This window comes from Lemur catta, chromosome 20 (genome assembly GCF_020740605.2).
Source record: "Lemur catta isolate mLemCat1 chromosome 20, mLemCat1.pri, whole genome shotgun sequence".
NCBI lineage: Eukaryota > Metazoa > Chordata > Mammalia > Primates > Lemuridae > Lemur > Lemur catta.
Genome location: NC_059147.1, coordinates 17,112,291 through 17,132,442, shown reverse-complemented (window position 1 = coordinate 17,132,442; position 20,152 = coordinate 17,112,291). Strand labels below are relative to the sequence as shown.

The 20,152-nt window shown below is 35.6% G+C and overlaps 1 protein-coding gene across 6 annotated transcripts in view; it reads left to right on the top strand.

Moving 5' to 3' along the window:
- The window catches only part of CNTNAP4 (contactin associated protein family member 4), a 236,190-nt gene that overhangs the window by 212,342 nt on the left and 3,696 nt on the right, over positions 1 to 20,152 (top strand). For 4 of the 6 annotated variants that reach the window (XM_045534031.1, XM_045534032.1, XM_045534034.1 and 1 more), the window contains 6 exons: positions 148 to 387; positions 2,339 to 2,563; positions 3,984 to 4,117; positions 5,067 to 5,154; positions 16,818 to 17,036; positions 17,367 to 17,438. In XM_045534031.1, coding sequence (XP_045389987.1) covers positions 148 to 387; positions 2,339 to 2,563; positions 3,984 to 4,117; positions 5,067 to 5,154; positions 16,818 to 17,036; positions 17,367 to 17,438 — 978 coding nt within the window. The remainder of the gene's footprint in view (positions 1 to 147; positions 388 to 2,338; positions 2,564 to 3,983; positions 4,118 to 5,066; positions 5,155 to 16,817; positions 17,037 to 17,366; positions 17,439 to 20,152) is intronic. The other 2 variants (XM_045534033.1, XM_045534037.1) reach the window with 2 other exon arrangements.

Genomic DNA, 20,152 nt, shown 5'->3' with positions numbered 1-20,152 from the left:
CTATATTTGGTCATGAATTGTATTTCTAAAATTATATTTGCTCATCCAACTTTTGCTATTCTCTATAAGGCCTCAGTTTTGTTTGGTCTTTAAATCCTGAATAAAACACCTAGGAACATGTTTCCATTTGCAGTATTTCCCTTTTAGGTGGAACGGCCACCAGACAGAGAGGCTTCCTGGGCTGCATTCGGTCTCTGCAGTTGAATGGGATGACCTTGGATTTGGAAGAAAGGGCCCAGGTGACTCCAGAGGTGCAGCCGGGTTGTAGGGGACATTGCAGCAGCTATGGAAAGTTATGCCGCAATGGAGGGAAATGCAGAGAAAGGCCCAGTGGGTTCCTTTGTGACTGCACTTTCTCTGCATACACAGGGCCATTCTGCTCCAATGGTAAGTGTGACATACATGAGATACCATAATAGGAAAACTTATGCAATCTGAATCAAACATCTGGCAGTTCTTTTCTGTGTAGCTATTTGAAAGAAAAATACCTCTATTTCTAAATTTCTTTTGCAAAGTATCTATGTAATGCCAATAATATTTCATTATTTAGATTATTTGACTCAATTCGTGAAAAACTAGTGTCTGTTGCTGATAACATCACTAATAGTTGCCTCCAGGTGTCTTGAAGTGTTAAGTGCTCAATCTGCTTTCTTCCATCTAATGTTGAGGCTTTTAAATAATATGGCTGCCAGCAACCTGTCCCACGTGGCGGTTCTCTATTTTAAAATCATTAAAAACGTTATTACTTTTTATGAAGATACTCGGCAATGTAAGGGAATTTAGAAAGCATTGTTTCTGTATTCCGTTTGTTTGGGTTTTTTGCCCAAATACTTTGGCTAGGAATATAAATAACTTTTCCATTAAATATTGATGCATAACAAAATAGAGACACCGAGACATTGTATTGTGTGCTATATTGAATATCTGCAGGACAAATAAAATAGAATATTTTTCAACTTTTCTCATTCACTGATCTATGTCATGGAAGAAAGAAAGAACTGAGTGTAGTATTAAGTGTTCTGGACAGACTTCTCTGAATATACAAACATTTATTATAGTTTCATAGCTCCTCATAGAAAACTGACATCCAATTTAAATTCAATTTCTTTATTTAAGTATTTCTGGGCTACTGAACTTTTCTCTGAAGGAGGCGAACAAAAACTGGCTCCAATTGAAGCAACTCCTGATTTGCAAAGAAAGCATTGGGATGAGTTAATGAAAAGTTGGCCAAAATGAGCTTTTCAACTCATCTGTTTTTTTTCAGGAATAATCTATAATTTACAAATCAACTTGTGATAATAATCATATGCTACTGCTACCATTCTAGGAGACTTTACATGTTTAAAGTTAGAATTAAGACCACCTCTTTATAAGAACATGTCTTCATTTTCTAAATATAAATAATTTCTAGTTCATCTTGCTAAGTGCAATCAGAAATGTTCCTCTGTATGCATATATTATATTGGCTATTAAAAGTATATTCTAGGTAATAAAAACAATAAAGCAGACAAGCAAAAAAAATCCCTGAAATTCAAGGAAGTCTGGACATTGTTATCTCACCCAGGAAGCATCATGTACAATTTGTGCTAAGCAACCAGCCCTTTATAGGAATGGAGAGAAGCAGGTTCAAAACTAATAATTCTTCCCACCATTCTACCATTCTCTTCATTTTCATACGTGTATATCTGGGGAGTGTGTGTGTGTGTGCGTGTGCATGCATGTGAGAAGGAGAGAGAGAATTTGGAATGTGAATCTCACACAAGGGAAATATATGCTTTCATAAAATACTTTAAAAGAGGCTTCATAGTTTGTTTTGTTGATCCCATTTCCCTCTTTCATATTAATACTAGACTTAGCTTCCTTTTTGTAGTGCACAATAAATATGAGAAAATGTTTGGATATAAAGGAAAATTTTCTGCCTGTTGATCCTGGAAGGGAAGAGAATCCTTCAAACTTTCTTCTTTCCTAACTATTGCAGGAAGATTACTGTACCCTGACTACAAAATAGTAGATAAGAGTTCAATTTTAAATAAGAAAGTGATGATCAAGGAGGTAAAAGACGAGAAGCTTGGTTTATGTCTGAGCTTGGCTAAGAAAGCATTTAGCTTTCAGTTGTAAAATTATCCTAGTGAATTAATAATATGTCATTTTGACAAAAGGCCATTTGAAAGATCATTATGAAGGCTTTATTAATTTACTGTGTTATTCACTTCTAGTTTGGGCTTGTTTCTTCTAGCTATGCAATTCATTGCTTTAAAAAATTAAAAATCAGTGACATAACTAAAACAAGATCCTTGTACTTAAATTTTCTGAACATAAAATGTCCTTGTTATTTCAGAGATTTCTGCATATTTTGGATCTGGCTCATCTGTGATTTACAGTTTTCAAGAAAATTATTTTTTAAGTAAAAACTCCAGCTCCCACGCTGCTTCATTTCATGGTGATATGAAGCTGAGCAGAGAAATGATCAAATTTAGCTTCCGAACAACACAAACACCAAGCCTGCTGCTTTTTGTGAGCTCCTCTTACAAAGAATACCTTTCAGTTATCATTGCCAAAAATGGTGAGTGTGTTTTTAGATGGGAGACAGAAAATTAAATTAGAACATGAGGGCGGTAACAATATGGATGCGTCTTGTGTTTTTGTTTCTCAAACCACAAACAGGGAAAGAAGAATGTGCCTGCTTTTCGTATTCGTTTTGCTTTTTAGTACTGTCCTATAAGTTTAATATAAAAGGATTATTTAAAAGAATTAAGATGACTTTATCTCTTTATAATTTTGCTAATTTTACATATGCAATGTAAAATTTTACTTTATATAAAATATGCACTATGTTTTATTATTACCAGAGGCTCTTGACTATTCCATGTGCATATCAGTATTGGTTTTGTGGTTCATTTTGAAATAAGATGTTTTGTTGTACAATAGCAAATATTTCCTCCAAATCAAAGTGAAGACATATTAAGGGGGTATTAATAAACCAGTATTATGTGTAAGAAAATGCCCACAAGATGATCTGTCAGTCCTGATTTTAGGCAATAAAACAGTCATTGGAAATAATGGTATATCCGTGGAGGGTCAGGGTATGTAGATTATGAAATGTGTTTGCTGCAGAAACCTTGTCACAGAAAACCACTTACTGCTACTTTCATTTTCCCTATGTCTGAATTAAAGATAAAAATTTTAGAAATACATTCTCTAGGTGATAAGAATAAACAAACATACAAGCATGTGAATAATGCATTTCAACTAATCAACTGTGGCCCAAGGACACTGAACACTAAAACAAGAATAATACTATTCAATAAGTGTATTTACCTTCATTGTACATTGTGAGCTTGAAACTTATCTATTTGTTAGAACATTTTCTTGGTATCCTGTAAAACATATTAGTTGACATCTCTGCAAGCAATTAAGTGAGTTGTATTAATTCTAATGGTAAGTTTGGCTTATGGCCATTCACTTTAGCTAACTTCATTTCAAAGTCTATGACTATGTCCACTTGGATATATTTCTTATCTTTAGTAAAAATATATTTGCTTTTAATAATTTCAATAATCAATTGTATTTCAGGAGTGTGAAATATGTTTTTTCAAAAGATTATAGAAACAATATTATGTAATATTTTGCAAGTTTGGCATTTCAGAAATACTCTTGTTAAGTTTTTAAGTTAGAGGCTAGAGCAGAGATTTGCATATGCTTAATCTGAGTTTACTTTTAATGAAGAAAATTAAAGATTTTCAGGAAAGAGACTGCTTATGAGCATCATGCTTGGTCTTGATTTTGAAAATACGATATTGCAATTTCAGTTAGAAACTTACTTCTAGGAATTATGATTGAAACATATCTTCCAAATGAACAATTGTCTATTATAAATTTTTTCTCAGAAATGAATAAATAACAACCACCAAAGGACTGTGATTTTTTGTAAGTAGTTCTTAAAATACATTTTTTACTAAAAATATGACTTTTTTCTATTTTAGGAAGTTTGCAGATAAGGTACAAGCTAAATAGATATCAAGAACCTGATGTTGTTAACTTTGATTTTAAAAACATGGCTGATGGACAACTTCACCACATAGAAATTAACAGAGAAGAAGGAGTGGTCTTTGTAGAGGTAAATTCAACAGAGGCAACACTTATAATGATGACTGTCCAGGAGCTACAGCAGAAATTTGATAATGAATACAGTAAACAGAGATACTTTCAGTGGTCTTTTTTATAGATCATACACCATCAAATATGATCAGTTTTTTTTAAGCAATAATATTCTATCTAACATATTATTAATATCTGATACTTAAGACACTAACTTTTCTTACTTGTTTTACTTTGGTCAGTAGGGGAATGATGTCTGGTTTATCATAGTGTACTAATGGTAGGACCATCGCTATTACAATAAAACCAGTTTACTTTAGATGGGTATAAATGCAGTGAAAGTTCTCATGCAGAAAATAATAATTGCAATATCAGAATACATTTTTTTTAATCATGAAAATGATTTTTATACTTTCACAAAATATTTTTAGAGCAAGTATAACTTTGTTCCTGAAAAGATTACCACATATCAAACTTCTCAAATTGATTTCTACTTTGTTGCTATATCAAAAAGTGCATCATTTTTTAAAATGATGTGAGCTACAGCAAAGAAAGAAGAATTATGCACTCAGCTAGTTCTTTAAGAAAATCACTAATGTTTGGTGTTCAACATCGAAGAACATTTCTTAGCTGCTTGGCTTAAGTAAAAAGACCAAGCTAAGTAAAAGTATTGAGGTGAGAAAGAACTCATTGTCTTTTTTTGCCTTATCAATTTTAGGTTCCTTATATGATGGAGAAAAATAAAACAATATAAGGAGACAGAAAGTGGGGTACAGTGGTATCTGAGGGTAGTATAGAAATAGTTTAGAGAAACCTTTCTAAATGACTAGCTCTTTAAAATTTGTTATTTGTTAAACCTTTGGGGCCATGCTCACAGTTGCTTAATTTATTCTTTTCTTTTTGTCTTACTTTACTTCCTGTCTTCTCAACAAAATGGCATCCATTTGTCTCATGTAATAATTTTGTAGATTGATGAGAGTACAAGGAGACAAGTTCACCTGTCATCAGGCACAGAATTCAGTGCAGTCAAATCTCTGGTACTGGGCAGAATTTTAGGTGAGTAAAGGAATCTACCTTTCTCCTAACCATGATACATAAACGTGCATCAGAAGTCAGATCACATGCACACACGTGCACACACACACACAATTCATCATGCCAGAAGAAATCCCTTGCATTATTTAAACTATGAAGTGAGTGATAATCGAGGTGAAGGCGTATGTAATTATGAGTAGGGCTCCCTGAGAGGTTAGCGAGCATCTTCTTTTGATGGGGTGGTCACCCTGGCCTCTGTCATGTATCAGTCCAGCCTAAGGAAACATATTGTTCTCCCACTTCAAAAATATCAAGTGATAGAGGTAGAAATAACAGCGTATCTGTCAATCAGGTGCCACATGTACAAATCTTCATCTAATAATAAAACTAAGATTAGGTCTGAAAGAAATGGAAGGAGAATGCAATTGCTTTTCTCCAAATTAGTGAACTTGCTTTAGGTTATGCTTGGATCCTGTTGGCCTTGTTGTAGTGTTGTAGTTTGCAGCCACGCTTGATCAGACTTGATCTACATGCCTTGTAATTCTTATTTATTTCCATCAGTGACTTCTGATAATGGAACTGATTTTTTTTTTTTTTTACATTTACCAACAAGGACTAAAATGGAAACAGGGAAGTAAATTTTAAAAGATATTTTCTTTTTGGTTGTAAATAAATTATAAAGAGTATTGATATTTCACATTATTTGGCTTCTTGTAGTCTGGTTTTCATTCCTAGCCTGATATTTGACAGTAACCTGGAATATTTTGTCCAAGATAGTAAATGGATTCTTATTTTTGACCTTTTCAGTTATTTGTACCTCTATTAATCATTCCTTATGTTCCCTTCACATAATCTCAGAACCTTGAAAATGTTTGATTAAACCCATGGGTGAATGATCAAAAATATTGGCCCTTGAGAAAGTTAATAGTTAAGTTTATAAATATTTATAGACTTTCAAGTACTATGATGAGAACCAAGATTATGTGTTCTTATTCTCCAAACAAACAGGGGAAATATCATGAATTGCAATGCTTTTCTGCTATGCTATCGTGGATATAAAAAATATGTGCAGAGTACTACTTAGATATTTGGACGTTTAACTTAGATATTCCAAGTGAGTCTCACAGTGTTAATTACATAAATCCAACTGTTTAAGACTGACAGGTATATCACTTGCTGTAAGGATGCATATATGGTCAGTAACACATTTGGCATGAAATGGTGATTCTACTTTATTTTGTAAAGCTTTAAAGTTGATTCAGATCTTGTCCCCTGATGTCTAATTAACAGATAAGAAGGTATACACTCTTGAGTCTGTGCACATGAGCATTAGTTTTAGACTAAACTTCAGATGTATAGGAAAAATGGCTAGGCTTTCAGTTAAAACAAAAAGGGGATATATTTAGTTATTTCATATTTGTCAGTGGGAACTATTTATAGCTATTTCAGGACACTGCAGAGGACACTGGTCTCTACAAATTGGCTATTTTACTTTGGATATGTAACTAAGATATTCTGAACATCATTTTAAAAATAATGTTAGAGGGTTTCATTCCATTGCTAACTATAGCATAACATAGGAAGCCAAGGAGAATGTAAAAAATCTAAACAGACAAACAAGCAGCAGCAGCAACAAGAAAACCCCAACTATCTTAACTGTGGGGTCTACCTGCTTCCCTATGGCTCTCAGCCAGGGGAGGTCTGTGTGCAGGTGTCTGGGGAAAAGATGAGGTGAGAGTCCTAGGGTGATTTGGGATGAGGCAGAGATGAAGGGATTAGAGGATGGAGCCTTGCCATGGCAATGGGATCAGCAATAGGACCGTCTGCCTGAACACTTCTTTGCTGAACATCGGGCTCACGGAAGACTCTGCTCCCCATCTGTCCTTAACTAAGCCTACCTTTGCACATGACTGTTGTTATTCATAGAATTAAAAGTATGTGCAAGTGATCATACTGGAGGAGTCTCCACCCCCCAAACTCTACGTTAGTGTAGTAGATGCCATCAAGGAGTGAACCATGAGCTGATAGTGCATTGACAGATATCAACAAGTCATATTAATTAAGTACATTTTCTGTGCAAGATATTATGCCATTGTGAGTTGAAATATATTAATTATAGTATTAAAAAATTGGGAAAATGATATGCATTCTATGAGGAGGATGGTATTAACCAAACAGTGGAATAACATTTAAAATATAAGTACTTGTTTCCCCTTTTGTAAATGAATATGAGAGACAGTAATATAGAAATAAATATGTTAATGTTTTATTCAAGAGTTGCATATTATTCAAATACATATCACTCATGCTGAAAAATAAGATTAAAATCCAAATTGAGCAGTAGACTTTATAGTCCTAATCAACTCATTCTCCTAAAAGTATAAGTGATAATTTATTTAGTATGTGCCTAAGGTGTGGATCTTGACTGAGGACTAATCATTTGTAATTCAAAGGAGATTAATAACTTATGACCAAATTTTGTGTGGTATATGAATTTATAGCAAAATCTTATATAGTGTATTATTATATTTTAATATAGTGTATTAATTCATAATAAAATAGATCAACAAGATGGACAAAAAGTGGAGGTGTTAATGTTCCAGAGAGAATTGCTCAGTCTTGAAGTTACTTATTATGTTAGTCTGGGTCCTCTAAGAAACAGCTGCCAATATAGGATTAAATATGAGGATTTTGTTAAGGGAACACTGTGGAACAGAGTGTAAGGGGCCTGGCTAAGGCTGGTAGAGCCATTGGATGGCCAAGCCACTCTGTCTACAAGTAAAGGAGAGAGGGAGAGAAAATCAGATAAGTTGTCCTAGACCACTGTGCAATCTAAGATTTAGCAAAGTCTTTGGGGAGCCCTTGAATCAAAGTCAGCCTTCAGAGGAGTCCTTTGTTTCCCAGGAATGAGCCCACCTTAGAATGCCTGCTGCGATCAGCCACTGTCTGGGAGTAGCCCATGAGAAGCATGGCCTCGTTACAGGCATGAGAAGGGATTTCAGAGCCCAGCACTTGAGACCCTTGGTCAGTTAATCTCCCTCTAGTTGGAGGTCTTTGAGGCACATTCTTATGTCCCCACAATTATCAAATATGTTTTTCATTTTTGTAAGCTCATTAGGCTCCTCGATTCATCTATTAACTTTATACATACCTTGTGGTCACCTACCATGCATATAGAGAATGCCACTCAGCAAGATGGAGGTTGTGTCTGCCCTTACACGCTTGTGGCAGTGGGCATTCAGGTAGTCATTACAACAAAACGATCCTGTGTATCTGCTTGAGTATAATGTGCCCCAATATTGCTTTAGATGAAATAGTCCCAAATTACCCACCAAATTAAAATATATTAAAATGCTTCTATCATTTTATAATTTCTGGATTTTTGTAAGGGAGTAGAAGATAAACATTGACCAATATTTTTTGGAGTTGTAATTTGCCCACATTTTCCACAAAAGACTCCATCTCTTGACTTTCTCCAGTACTCATTTCTCAACCTTAGGAAGAATTGTGAGGATAATTTTGAATTACTGATACTGTTAACTAACATGCCTAGCAGATATTGAGCAAAGTGAGTGCATTTTAAGAAACAATGTCAAACTGTACTGTGATGACACTGTAACAGTTTCTAACTCCCTACTATACTTAAAATATAGCAGGACTCAATAACGTAGGCAATAATAATGTATTGATAGGTCAGTGCTATGGTGGGAAGATCAAGGTTTTAGCCAAGCAGCTCAGTTCAGATCCTCCCATAATCCATAGACTGCATTACATTGGCTTTTCATGTTACTAATCCACTGTAAAATTAAGTTCTGACTGCCATGCCTGGCTACCTTTATATGTTAGAAGAGCCTTATGATTTATTTAAGTAAAAACTGAATGATTGCTTTCACGCGTTCTCAGTAGTAGCTTTTATATAGTAGGCATGATGGCCCATAGTGATCATTTCTCTCTTCTGAGGCTGCAGAGCCAAGAAGTACTCTCCAATTACTGCAGTGGAGATTTAGACCAGATGTAAATAATGTGTGTAGTCAGCAAGGAAAAGGAAGTCTACTCAATCTCCTCTGAAGAGCTTTAAGAGTGATCTCCAGTGTGTCAGGAATTCTTTATGTAAACTTGTTTCAGTGCCAAAAGATGAGGGGGCAAAAAAAAAAAAAAAAAAAGGTGACCTACATAATTTAAGGGCATGGCGATTTTGTAAATATGTTGTGAAATAACTCTCAAGATATTGGATTGGTTATTTTAAAAGTAAGTTTTAAAAGGGATGTACAAGTCAGAGCCAGAAAAGTAAAAAATCTATTTTGCAATCTTCTTTTAAAATTCATCAGGTCTATTGGTTTTTGAATTTTTTAATAATTTAAAATGTCACAGACTGTCTTCAACCCATAGCATGACTTCATCCTTTTGAAGGCTTTAGTTGATTCCAGAGGGTTAGCCTCAGGAACTGGCCATACATAGACTCTTAAAAAAACAACTTTTCTCTTAATCATGATACATGAACACAGAAGTGTCATGTCCCAAACCCAAAGAACATTCATGATATTGAAAGAAACATACTATTAGTATCTGTTCTTAATTACAGAGCAAATGATAAGGTAGAAATTGAGATTTTTGTCAGAGGCCCATATAGTCATGAGCCTGTGGTTCCTATGGGGTAGGCAAATATATTTATTTCTCTGACAATGATGTCACACTCGATGCTTTCATTTGGCAGTCAAACATAATAAAACATACAGCTCTACTCACACTTCAAAGAACACGAAATGATAAAAGCAAAAGTCACCAATCCAAAATTATATATATATACATATATATATTTTAGGTGTCAAATCTAGAAAGAATAATTTGTGTATGTGTCATGATAAAGCAAGAATAATGTCTAAAATAAAAAGGAGAAACATGATTGCTTATTTCTTTAATTACTGAAATGCTTTAAAATGTGTTTACACCAGGGATAAAGTAAAAAATAAAGCCATGATCAGGCACTTACGCTAATGTGTGGGTGAATTTATTAAAGAGCAGGCATTGATGGAAGAGAGAGAGGGGAAGGGATTAGCTGGCGTGTGAATACAGAGCCTTTGAGGTGGAAAGAGGGCACAGACACACCCAGGAGATGCAGAGTGGGGCCATCTGATGATAATCAGAATAAGGGCAGTGAAATTTGAATTCCACTAGTGTTGTCTGGTAAGTGTAATGGAGGGTTAGAGAGGGTTTCCATGTCATTATGCTACAATTGGATGTTATTACCTAAAAATTACCCCCCTTGCTTGATATCTCCTAGTAATGCTTGCTAACAGCTATTGGAGTAAAAAATTGTTGCTACAGTCCATCCTCATTGATGGGAATGAGTACTGGAGGATGGAGAGAAAGCAGCCCCATTCTTTCTGGTCTTCCTTGTGAAAAGGCAGACAGCTTGATGTCACTTCTTTTTTTTTAAATTTTTTTATTTCAGAGTATTATGGGGCTACAAACGCTTTGGTTACATAAACTGCCTTTGCACCACCTGAATAAGAGCTACAAGGGTGCCCATCCCCAAACTCTATCCCCTCGTCCCCCCTCCCACCTGCTCGACACCTGATGAATGTTACTTCCATATGTGCACATCAGTTTATTAACTATGTCATTCACAACGTGCGTAAGTTTCAATGCCAAAGCAAATGATTTGTCAATCGGTTCCCTTGAAATAAATATTTACTAGAAAATTATATAAAAAGAGGCCTCTCTAAGATGTAATGAATCTAAGGAAATATGCAGGTCTAAAGTTGTTTTGCTAATTCATTAAGCTTTTATTGGGTCACAATTCCACCACTTTGGAAAAAAGTCTCGATTAGGATAATTACATAATTGTCAAGTTGCATGAAGCCTCACACGGGAAAATGTGCCCACATTTTGAATAATGATATAACACATTGCAAAACTGATGGAAAAATCACTGTTCAAACGTTGAATGACATTTATAATTATATTTGTCACTTTTTATGTCAAATATATAATAGCACAAGAACATTGATGAAAATAATTTGCTGATACTCATGGTGGTAGTGGGAAGAACCAGATTGCATCAAATAAACGTGGTTGATATTCCTCCTCCATAATTAATAGCTTATGTTACCTTTGGTTTTTGTATCTGAAACTCATTGAAAACTTCTGAGCTCAGTTCGTGGATTGTTTTTTATGTTAGGAGCTTGGAGATTATTTTCACTCATTCTGAGTAGTAGCTTTGATATATTCAGAGGCGATGACCCATAGGGATTATTTATCTCTTCTGAGTCTGCAGAGCTCAGGAAGTATACTCAGATTTCTGCAGTGGCAATTTAGACCAGATGTAAGTAAAGTGTGTGGTCTGAGAGAAGAGCGTGTCTATTCAATCTCCTCAGAAGAGCTTTAGGAACAATCTTGAATCTCAGGACTATTTTCAGTAAAACCTGCTTCAGAGCCAAAGGCATACAGGAGCAAGTTTAATTAGATTACTTAAGGACATTGTGATTTTGCAAATATCTTGTCAAAATGATACAGAAGATGAGACAGGTTAAGCTGAAAGCAACACGGAAGTACCCGTTATTGTGAGATAGCTACCTAAACAACCTGTGCATTAATCAGGATTTCAAGTTCATGTCTCAGAGCAGTAGGTTTGGTTGGCAAACAAATATTTTTTATGATAAACTGCTCCTTTATCTGTATAGTATTTCTTGTCTGCTTTGCCATTTTACTTTTCCACTAAGTCTTTTTTTTGTTGAGTCCTTGGTGGCATCACATAAACTAGTAAAAGCGCACTGTTTGGTTCCAGCCCTGGCTTCGCCTTTGATTCATTGCACCATTTTTTTTTAAGCAAGATTTCTTTATGTTTATCTTTATGGATTAAAGGTACTGAAAGCCTTTCTGAAAATGGCCCCTTTTCATAGGTCTGGCATTCTAAACTATTTATGCTTGTTTTCTGTGGTTCATTTTGTTGTTGTTGTTTGTTTATGAGAGCCACAAAGAATTTCATAAAGCACTCCTTGTAATTGTTCTTACATTTACTGTCATTATCCTTCTGGAAACAGTCCTTTCTCTGTAATGGAAAGGTATTTCACCAAATTCTAATTTCTCAGTACTCTATTTTTCTTGTAGACCTTTTGTTAGAAGGTTTCTTCCACACATAAGCAGAAGTAATTCCCTTTGTTGGAATATACAATTGAGGTTTATTTTTTAATAGGCAAGACCACTCGAAAATGAGAGTCAGTTAATGATTATTATGACCAGAAACATACAAACATGATTGTTTTATCTGAATTTCTATGAAGCAGGAGACATTTTTCAATTCCTCCTTCCACTTTCCCTTTTTCTCAACCGTTTACACTGTATTGGCTTTTCAGGGAATTAGATAACAGGAAAGATATATATTTTTGCTCATTGGCTTTATTAGCAGAGATATCTGGTGTTATGTAGTTCTGCAGCCAGCTTTGCTTATGACAACGTAATATAGCTACTAATTTTGTCTGAACTCAATTCTGGGGAGATGGCTGCTAAGTTCCCCTCCGTGCCCAATTCTAGTTCCAACCCATTGACCCTCCTGAAACAAGGAGTTGTTGGTCCAGCTCAGCAAGCAGAGGGGATACTGGAGGGTTCCAGTGAGGGGGCTGTTGTGGGATTCCCTACCTTCTGGGTTGGAAGAGTGTCTGGGGGCCTAGAAGAATCTCAGGGTGTGATTTGAATTGTGTGGATCCTGGGTATTGCTTGCCTTACAGGAATCCCTGGGTCCTGTGGGGAAAGAGCAGCATTAGAGAACATTAAGGTGCCTGTTTTTCCTGTTTCCCAAGGAGCTGAGGATGATCTGAAATTTGGGCCATGTCCTCCCTATCCCGGGGTTGGGTGAGGAGAAGCAATTTCATTTGGGTGCTTTGGCCTGCAGCTACACTGCTGGTCCCCAGGGACACAGAGCCCTCCAGTGTCTGCATCCTCTGGGTGTTAGCCACCGAGGGCAGTCAGTGCCCGAGCCTCAGCAAGCAGAGTAAAACACCAACCAACCAACCAACTGCATACTTTAAAGAATCCAACATCAATAAATGGGGAGGAAAAACCCAAAGCCAGAATGATTCCCTATCAAAATAAAGCTATTCAGGGAGATAGGCAACAACATGAATGGAACTTAGTAAGAGTACTTTAAAGAAATTCTAGTAAAGCAACAAAAATACCTTAAGAAACTACAGATATGATTTTTTTTTCCAAACTGAAAAAATTCAGAAAAAGGAATGATCTTTGTAGCTACTTGAATTTGCACCTGGAAAATCAAGTGAAAGTAACATTTGACCCACACAGAAATTAAGTTGTAAATGGTAGAAATCAGGATGGAAAATAAAATAGATTTATAGAATACATATATAGAAGAGACCAAATGTGAATAATTGGCATTCTAGAAGGGTAAAAAGGATGAAGGTCAAACAGTAGTTGCACACACAATATATGAAATTTTTCAAGCTAAATAAAAACGTTGTGTCTGCAGATTGAAAGGGCTCATGATGTTCTATGCAGAATGTTGAGATAAGACACATTCCTAGGGATAATCTGATAAAAATGCCCAAATCACAGGGAATCTTACAAATTTTGAGAAAGAAGTAATAGAGCCTAAAGATACTGGAGTAATAATATATAGTATACTAAGAAAATAATGCTGTGAAAAGTGTCATCCTTAAAATAAAAATATACCCTAATCCATTAAGATAATTTTCTGTTCCAGATACATCTATCACATTGTCTAATTTGTTTTTTCATAGCATTATCACTCTTCAAAATTTTCATTTAGTTTCTATTTCTGTATTTATGTCTCTCCCCTCCCCCACTAAAATGTGAGATGCTTGAACTTACAGGGCATTTATTTTCTGTTTTCTTAGCTCTTACAACAGTGCATATTGATCGACTAACTGTCCATTTCAAGTTTTAGAGGTTAAAATATTTTGTACAATAAGTTTCAAATAGGTAAAATGTTTTTAATTTGTATGTGTCAGGCTTTTAAAAGATGCCTCCTATTATATTATTACCAGAAAAGTGAATCTTGTCTATTTACATTTTTTTTTTGGCTCAAAAGGAAAGATTTTTGTAAAGGCCTATGGAAATTGTATCAACATTTTATCTTCATAGAAGAAAGGCGAAAAGTACTGTCTGTATGAACCTATTAAACTCTTAAAGTATATTTCCCTTTTAATTTCTCATTAAAATAAAATTTAAAAACCTCCAAAGCAAGAAAGCTGTCTTTTTATATATACATGTTTATATGTATATTTCTGAATCTGTATATAGGATATATTTTATATACACACATATGTATGTTTGAATGAGCATCGATTCAAGTGAGTAACTGTTATAGTAGTGGACTAAGCCATTTTTTTGGTTCTATATACCTTGATGAGCTGCCTCCTGTGTAACATAACAGCATGATGCTGGAGGTTCAAGGAGCTCACAGTCTAGCGTGTGAGCGGCAGAGTGATGCTGTTTCGATGCTGCCCTTGGGTGGGGAGGCAGAAGTACGCGGTGGATCAGGACATGACCTCTGGCGTTAGAATGCCTGGGCCCCAATACCAGATTCCCCACAACAAGGGAGTGATACAATCTACCTAATTTTCAGTTTTCTTTGTATAGAAAATAATACTCATAATACTAAACATTCAATCAGTACTTTTATTATTAGGTATAAAATGTGAATGAAAAGGGAACCAAAAAATTCTTTGAAAAGTGTAGATATAACAAGATAAGACAAATATGCTCATTATTCCTTAAAAAAATAGCTCTCAAAAAAAAAAAAAAAAGATACTGTAGGAGATATAATCAGAGCCAAGGAAAAAATATCTCAACCGGAAAGTGGCTCATAGACAAAAGAAGCTTATGATTTGGAGTCCAATAGGCCTGAGGTCTATCTAGTACCTAATGCCAACAACTGTGTAACCTCAGGCAAATCATTAAAATTCTGAACCTAAGAGTTCCATCTCTATGACTGGAATAATCTATCCCTGGGCTTACTGTAAAGTTTCAACAGTAACATGCAAATCCCTTAGAACAGTGCCCAGCGTATAATAAGCACTCAATAAATAGTTATTTTCTATTATATTATTATTTTTTAAGAAGAGAGACAAAAATTCACATTTTTGTCTTTCCCCACGTATGTGCAGGGAAGGGGAGAATAGTCATGCTGTTTTATGATCATATATTGGGTAGATGAATGCATCATAGTTTGATAACATTTGAGCCTTAAAACTGTACAGTGAATTTGTCTTATTTAGAGTTCTTGCTTGCCAAGAAACTGGTATGGATGATATATTCTTAACTGTAAAATTACCTCAAAGAACTAAAAGTAGACCTATCATTTGATCCAGCAGTCCAATTACTGGGTATTTACCCAAAGGAAAAAAAGGCATTCTATAAAAAAGATATCTGTACCTGAATGTTTATAGCAGCATAATTCATAGTTGCAAAGATGAAGAAACAACCCAAGTGCCCACCAATACATGAGTGGATTAATAAAATGTGGTATATGTATACCACTACTGAGCACTACTCAGCCATAAAAAATATGGTGAACTAATACCTCTTGTATTAACCTGGATATAACTGAAGTCCATCATTCTAAGTGAAGTATCACAAGAATGGAAAAACAAGCACCACATGTACTCGCCATTAAATTGGAACCAATTGAATAACACTATGTACACATATGGAAATATAACTCATCAGGAATCAAGCAGGTGGGAGGGGGGAGGAGAGGATGAGTAAATTCACACCTAACAGATACAATGCACGTTATCTGGGTGATGGACACACTTGTAACTTTGACTCAAACTGTACCAAAGCAATTTATGTAACCAAAACATTTATACCCCTGTAATACTCTGAAATAAAATAAAATAATTTAAAAGGTCTTTAAAAAATATTCTGGCATTAAAACCAATCTCTTTTCCACACAATGCCATACTAGCTAAATTCCCATTAATATGGGGAGAGATTACCTGTCTTTGGAGGGCACAGGCCTTTCTGAGTGACAGGCAGTCATTGAAACAGGGAGAAAAGGCAATGAATGGGGTATGAAAGGTCTTACTGCCGTACACGAGAAATTAGAGAGAGACTCTAATAGCTTCAATGTAGGGCCCCCACTAGTATCATTCTCCTGGCATGTTTGGGTGGGGTCGTGAAGTATCGGAAAGCTTTCAGGCAGACCAGATTGTCAGGACAGGCAACCAAGGGAACTCCTGAGGCCCAGTTTTCTCTCTAGCTTCTGTTATTGTCACAGCTTAAGATTCAAAAGCTGAACTGAACTCGATTCCACATCCAGGGTGCATCTCCTAATATTGACTATAAGCCCTATCCTAAATACATTTCACTGATCTATTTTTGAATTTTACATACCATGACCCCTCATTAGTTCATAACCTGACCCATTCTTACGACAGCTTTAATCATTTCTGGAGAGTTCACTGTGTCATTTTTAATTAGCCATACTTAAAAACTTGCCTTCATGAACAATGTAAGAAATCTCATCAATAGCTGTGGAAAGACTTAATGGATCTAACTCTTTTAGTAGAGACAAAAGAAAGGAACTTGGTAGCTGTATACATATGGCTGTTGCATTAGCAGAGTTAGAATACCTGATTTCTGCGGCATTGCCCTTTTGGCCTTTCCACTATTATTAATATTTTGATGTCTCTTTGGATTTACAGAACACAGTGACATAGACCAGGAGACAGCACTGGCCGGCACACAGGGCTTCACAGGCTGCCTCTCTGCGGTGCAGCTCAGCCATGTGGCCCCTCTGAAGGCTGCTCTGCGCCCCAGCCACCCAGCCCCCGTCACTGTTACAGGTCACGTGACTGAGTCCAGCTGTGTGACCCAGGCTGGCACGGATGCCACATCGAGAGAAAGGACACACTCATTTGCAGGTAACCTGTGGCTCTTCCTCTGCCCAGTCACAATCCCAGCTTGTCTGTTCGATATTGAGAAACTTCCGATGTTGCCTTTATTCTCCACATGGTTTCTTAACATTGGTTTTGCTTGTTTAACTTTCAGTTTTCTTTCCCATTTCTCTTCTAGAGTCTCAATTTCTCAGTCATGTGGGCCATTGCAGTTGCCATTGCTTAAATTGAAAATCATAGAGCTCTCGCATTCACCTCCATCATTCCGTTCTGGTTTAAAACATTTATGAATTTTTCAAAATTTCTTCTTTTTACTTGCCTATATCACACTCCCCTCTTTTTGTGCTTTAACTACAGATCATTCTGGAACAATAGATGACAAAGAGCCCCTAGCTAATGCAATCAAAAGTGACTCTGCAGTCATTGGAGGTAATAGGAAGCATGAATGAGCTATCATTACTAATAATGGTGACTATTTAACATTGTAGAAACTATCTATGAATCTACACATATCCCAAGTGCCAGGCCCTGAATCGTGAGGACAGTGAGGTGGTTTACTATTTGTACATTGTGTCTTATAGAATCTGTATGAATTCCCTGGTTCTTTGGAAATTTTCAGTATAAATAACTGGCAATTTCACTGGGGCACCACACTCAAAGAACAGTTGCTAGGCTGTGTACTAATGATTATTATTTAGCTTGAAAAGGGTCATCAGCAATCCTTAGGGAATTCTGAATGTATTTGAGAAAAAGGTCATTTTTCTTGGCTTGGACATAACCCTGCTACTACAAGTGTTCATGTAAAAACTAGAAAAAACCCTGAGATTAACATTACAGATGTATATTTTGTATTGCCTTAATGCTTAATAAAGGAGATATTTACATGGTTTAGATGCTCCCATCAGTAAATATTACACTTAGTTGCATTTTTATCAAATATTAGGTTAATGGACTTAACGTGATTAGTAGTAACTTTAAATTGCAGAATTAACACAAAAACTTTTGACGTATATCTCTGTGGCTATGTGATAGCGTATTACCTGAGATGTAATTTATTCAAAACCAACTCCAAAAATAAGGCTTTTTTTCTTCCTGATTAATGCTCTTAAGAATGTTATTAATCAGATAATGGAAATGCTAAGAGGTTCACCTTTCTCCACACCCTGAATGTGATACGGACATATAAAAGTAAATAATTATTCTATTACATTGCCAGATAATGTGGTTATTCATATGCTTGGGCAACTAATGTGGACCTTATATGCCTGATTCATTTGGGTCTGTTTTTCATACTCTTTCCTCTAGACATAGACTTCCTTCAAGTAGTTATGATTTTATTCAGATAGTGAATACCAGTGCTCAAATCTTTGTGAGGATATTAACACCCCCATATCATTCCCTTTTCTTTTTCTCAAAATAATGGTGTGCAAGTTAAAGATATAAAAAATAAGATTCCTATTTAGTCACCTAACAAGCAAACATTATTTAAAAACAAAAAAATACGTGTTTGAAGAGTAGTTAATAACTATATATCTAAAAGAAATACATTATACAGTAAAAACTCATACAAAGCTGTAGTGTTTACACTGTGCTCATTGTTTTAAGCTAGAATTCCTAGTCAAACAAATTGCCTCAGCCTCATAATTGTGCTTTTTCTAGACAGTCAACTAGTATAGATAAAGATACAAAGATAGATATAAACATAGAGTGGCATATAGTCAAGCCCATGTTAGAACAAAATATTTAATCTTTAGTGTTGCTTTGGCCAAAGATCACTGGTGAGATTTACAGAGTTACAAATGAAGGGTGTTGATAAGTTATTCTGGTGTTATCCTTGAATGGAAACAAGTTATGGTTCACCTGTGGAATTCTCACTTAGCTCAAATGCATAGGACAGAGAAAGACAATATGCAAGGTTTGCATCTTAGGGGCTTGCCAGGGTTCATGAAACCAGTGGCGTCTGGTTTGAATCATTGCAGGGACTGAGCTCTGGAAGCAGAGCAGCTGAAAATGGCCATCTAAGCTCAGAAGGCCTCGTCTGGGCCGCAGGCAGTTTGTCTGCTGGATCACAGCGTATCATCCTCTAGTGTGTCAGTCAGTCTTGTAGCATTGTGGTAGAATTCTTTGCTCGTTGTCTAGGGACTCATAAATTGCACCTACTAGGTAATAATAATTAATCCACGTAAAGATTTTCCAAATTGGCTAATCTCCCTGTGTTCTTCATTTTAGACAATGGTTTTCTTCACTTACAAACAAATTAAAGTAGCATAAGATGGGACAATTGCTTTAATAAGACATTTAAAAGTGGTGCCCCAGATTTTGTAGAGGGTTTCTAGCCAGGATATCTAGATATTGGTGGACAGATTTAGACAAAGAGAAAGCTACATGTTTTTTTCATAAAAACACATTCTCATAGTGTTTCAGATACATCATAGAGTACAGGGACTGGTCATCATTCATAATAGATTATTTATTTTTTATATATTTTTTGATATAACAGGTAAGATCAAGGTTTTCCTTGAGCAAAACAAATTCTGACATAATATCTTCCACAAATTAAAAGAGAGAAATCACATACATGGAGCAAAAAATTTGCAGAGACCATCCCTGATTTTGACTGTCTGGGCCAATGTGTTCATTTTGTAATTGCGGTGGCCTGTTCTCTATATCATACTTCGTCACTTTTCACATTGGAATTGTTCAGAAAGGCTCTCTTCAAGCCGGAGGCCTATAACTAGACAATGGAAATATTTATAGCAGCACAACTGATTATTTTCTTAAAGATGAGAGGTAAAATATATAACAACAAAATAAGTATTCTGATTAAAAACTACTTATTAATTCACATGACTAATAATAATAAAAGTAACCACATCCATTAGTAAATTTTTCAGATTTCAGGTACAGAGTTTGGTTACCACATTTATATCAGGTTAATCAGCATGGGATTGCTGCCTTTCTCAGGTAAGGCTGACCTAGCCCCAAATCAGCTTGGCTGTTGGCCATGTTATGGTTGGCTATTGTGAATCTGTCTAGCAAATCACATGCTCAGGAATGTACTGTGACTGATAAAAACCTTCAAATCTTTGACTTGGTTGCTCTCCATTATGGTTGTATGCACTTGCTTTAAACTCAAATGGACC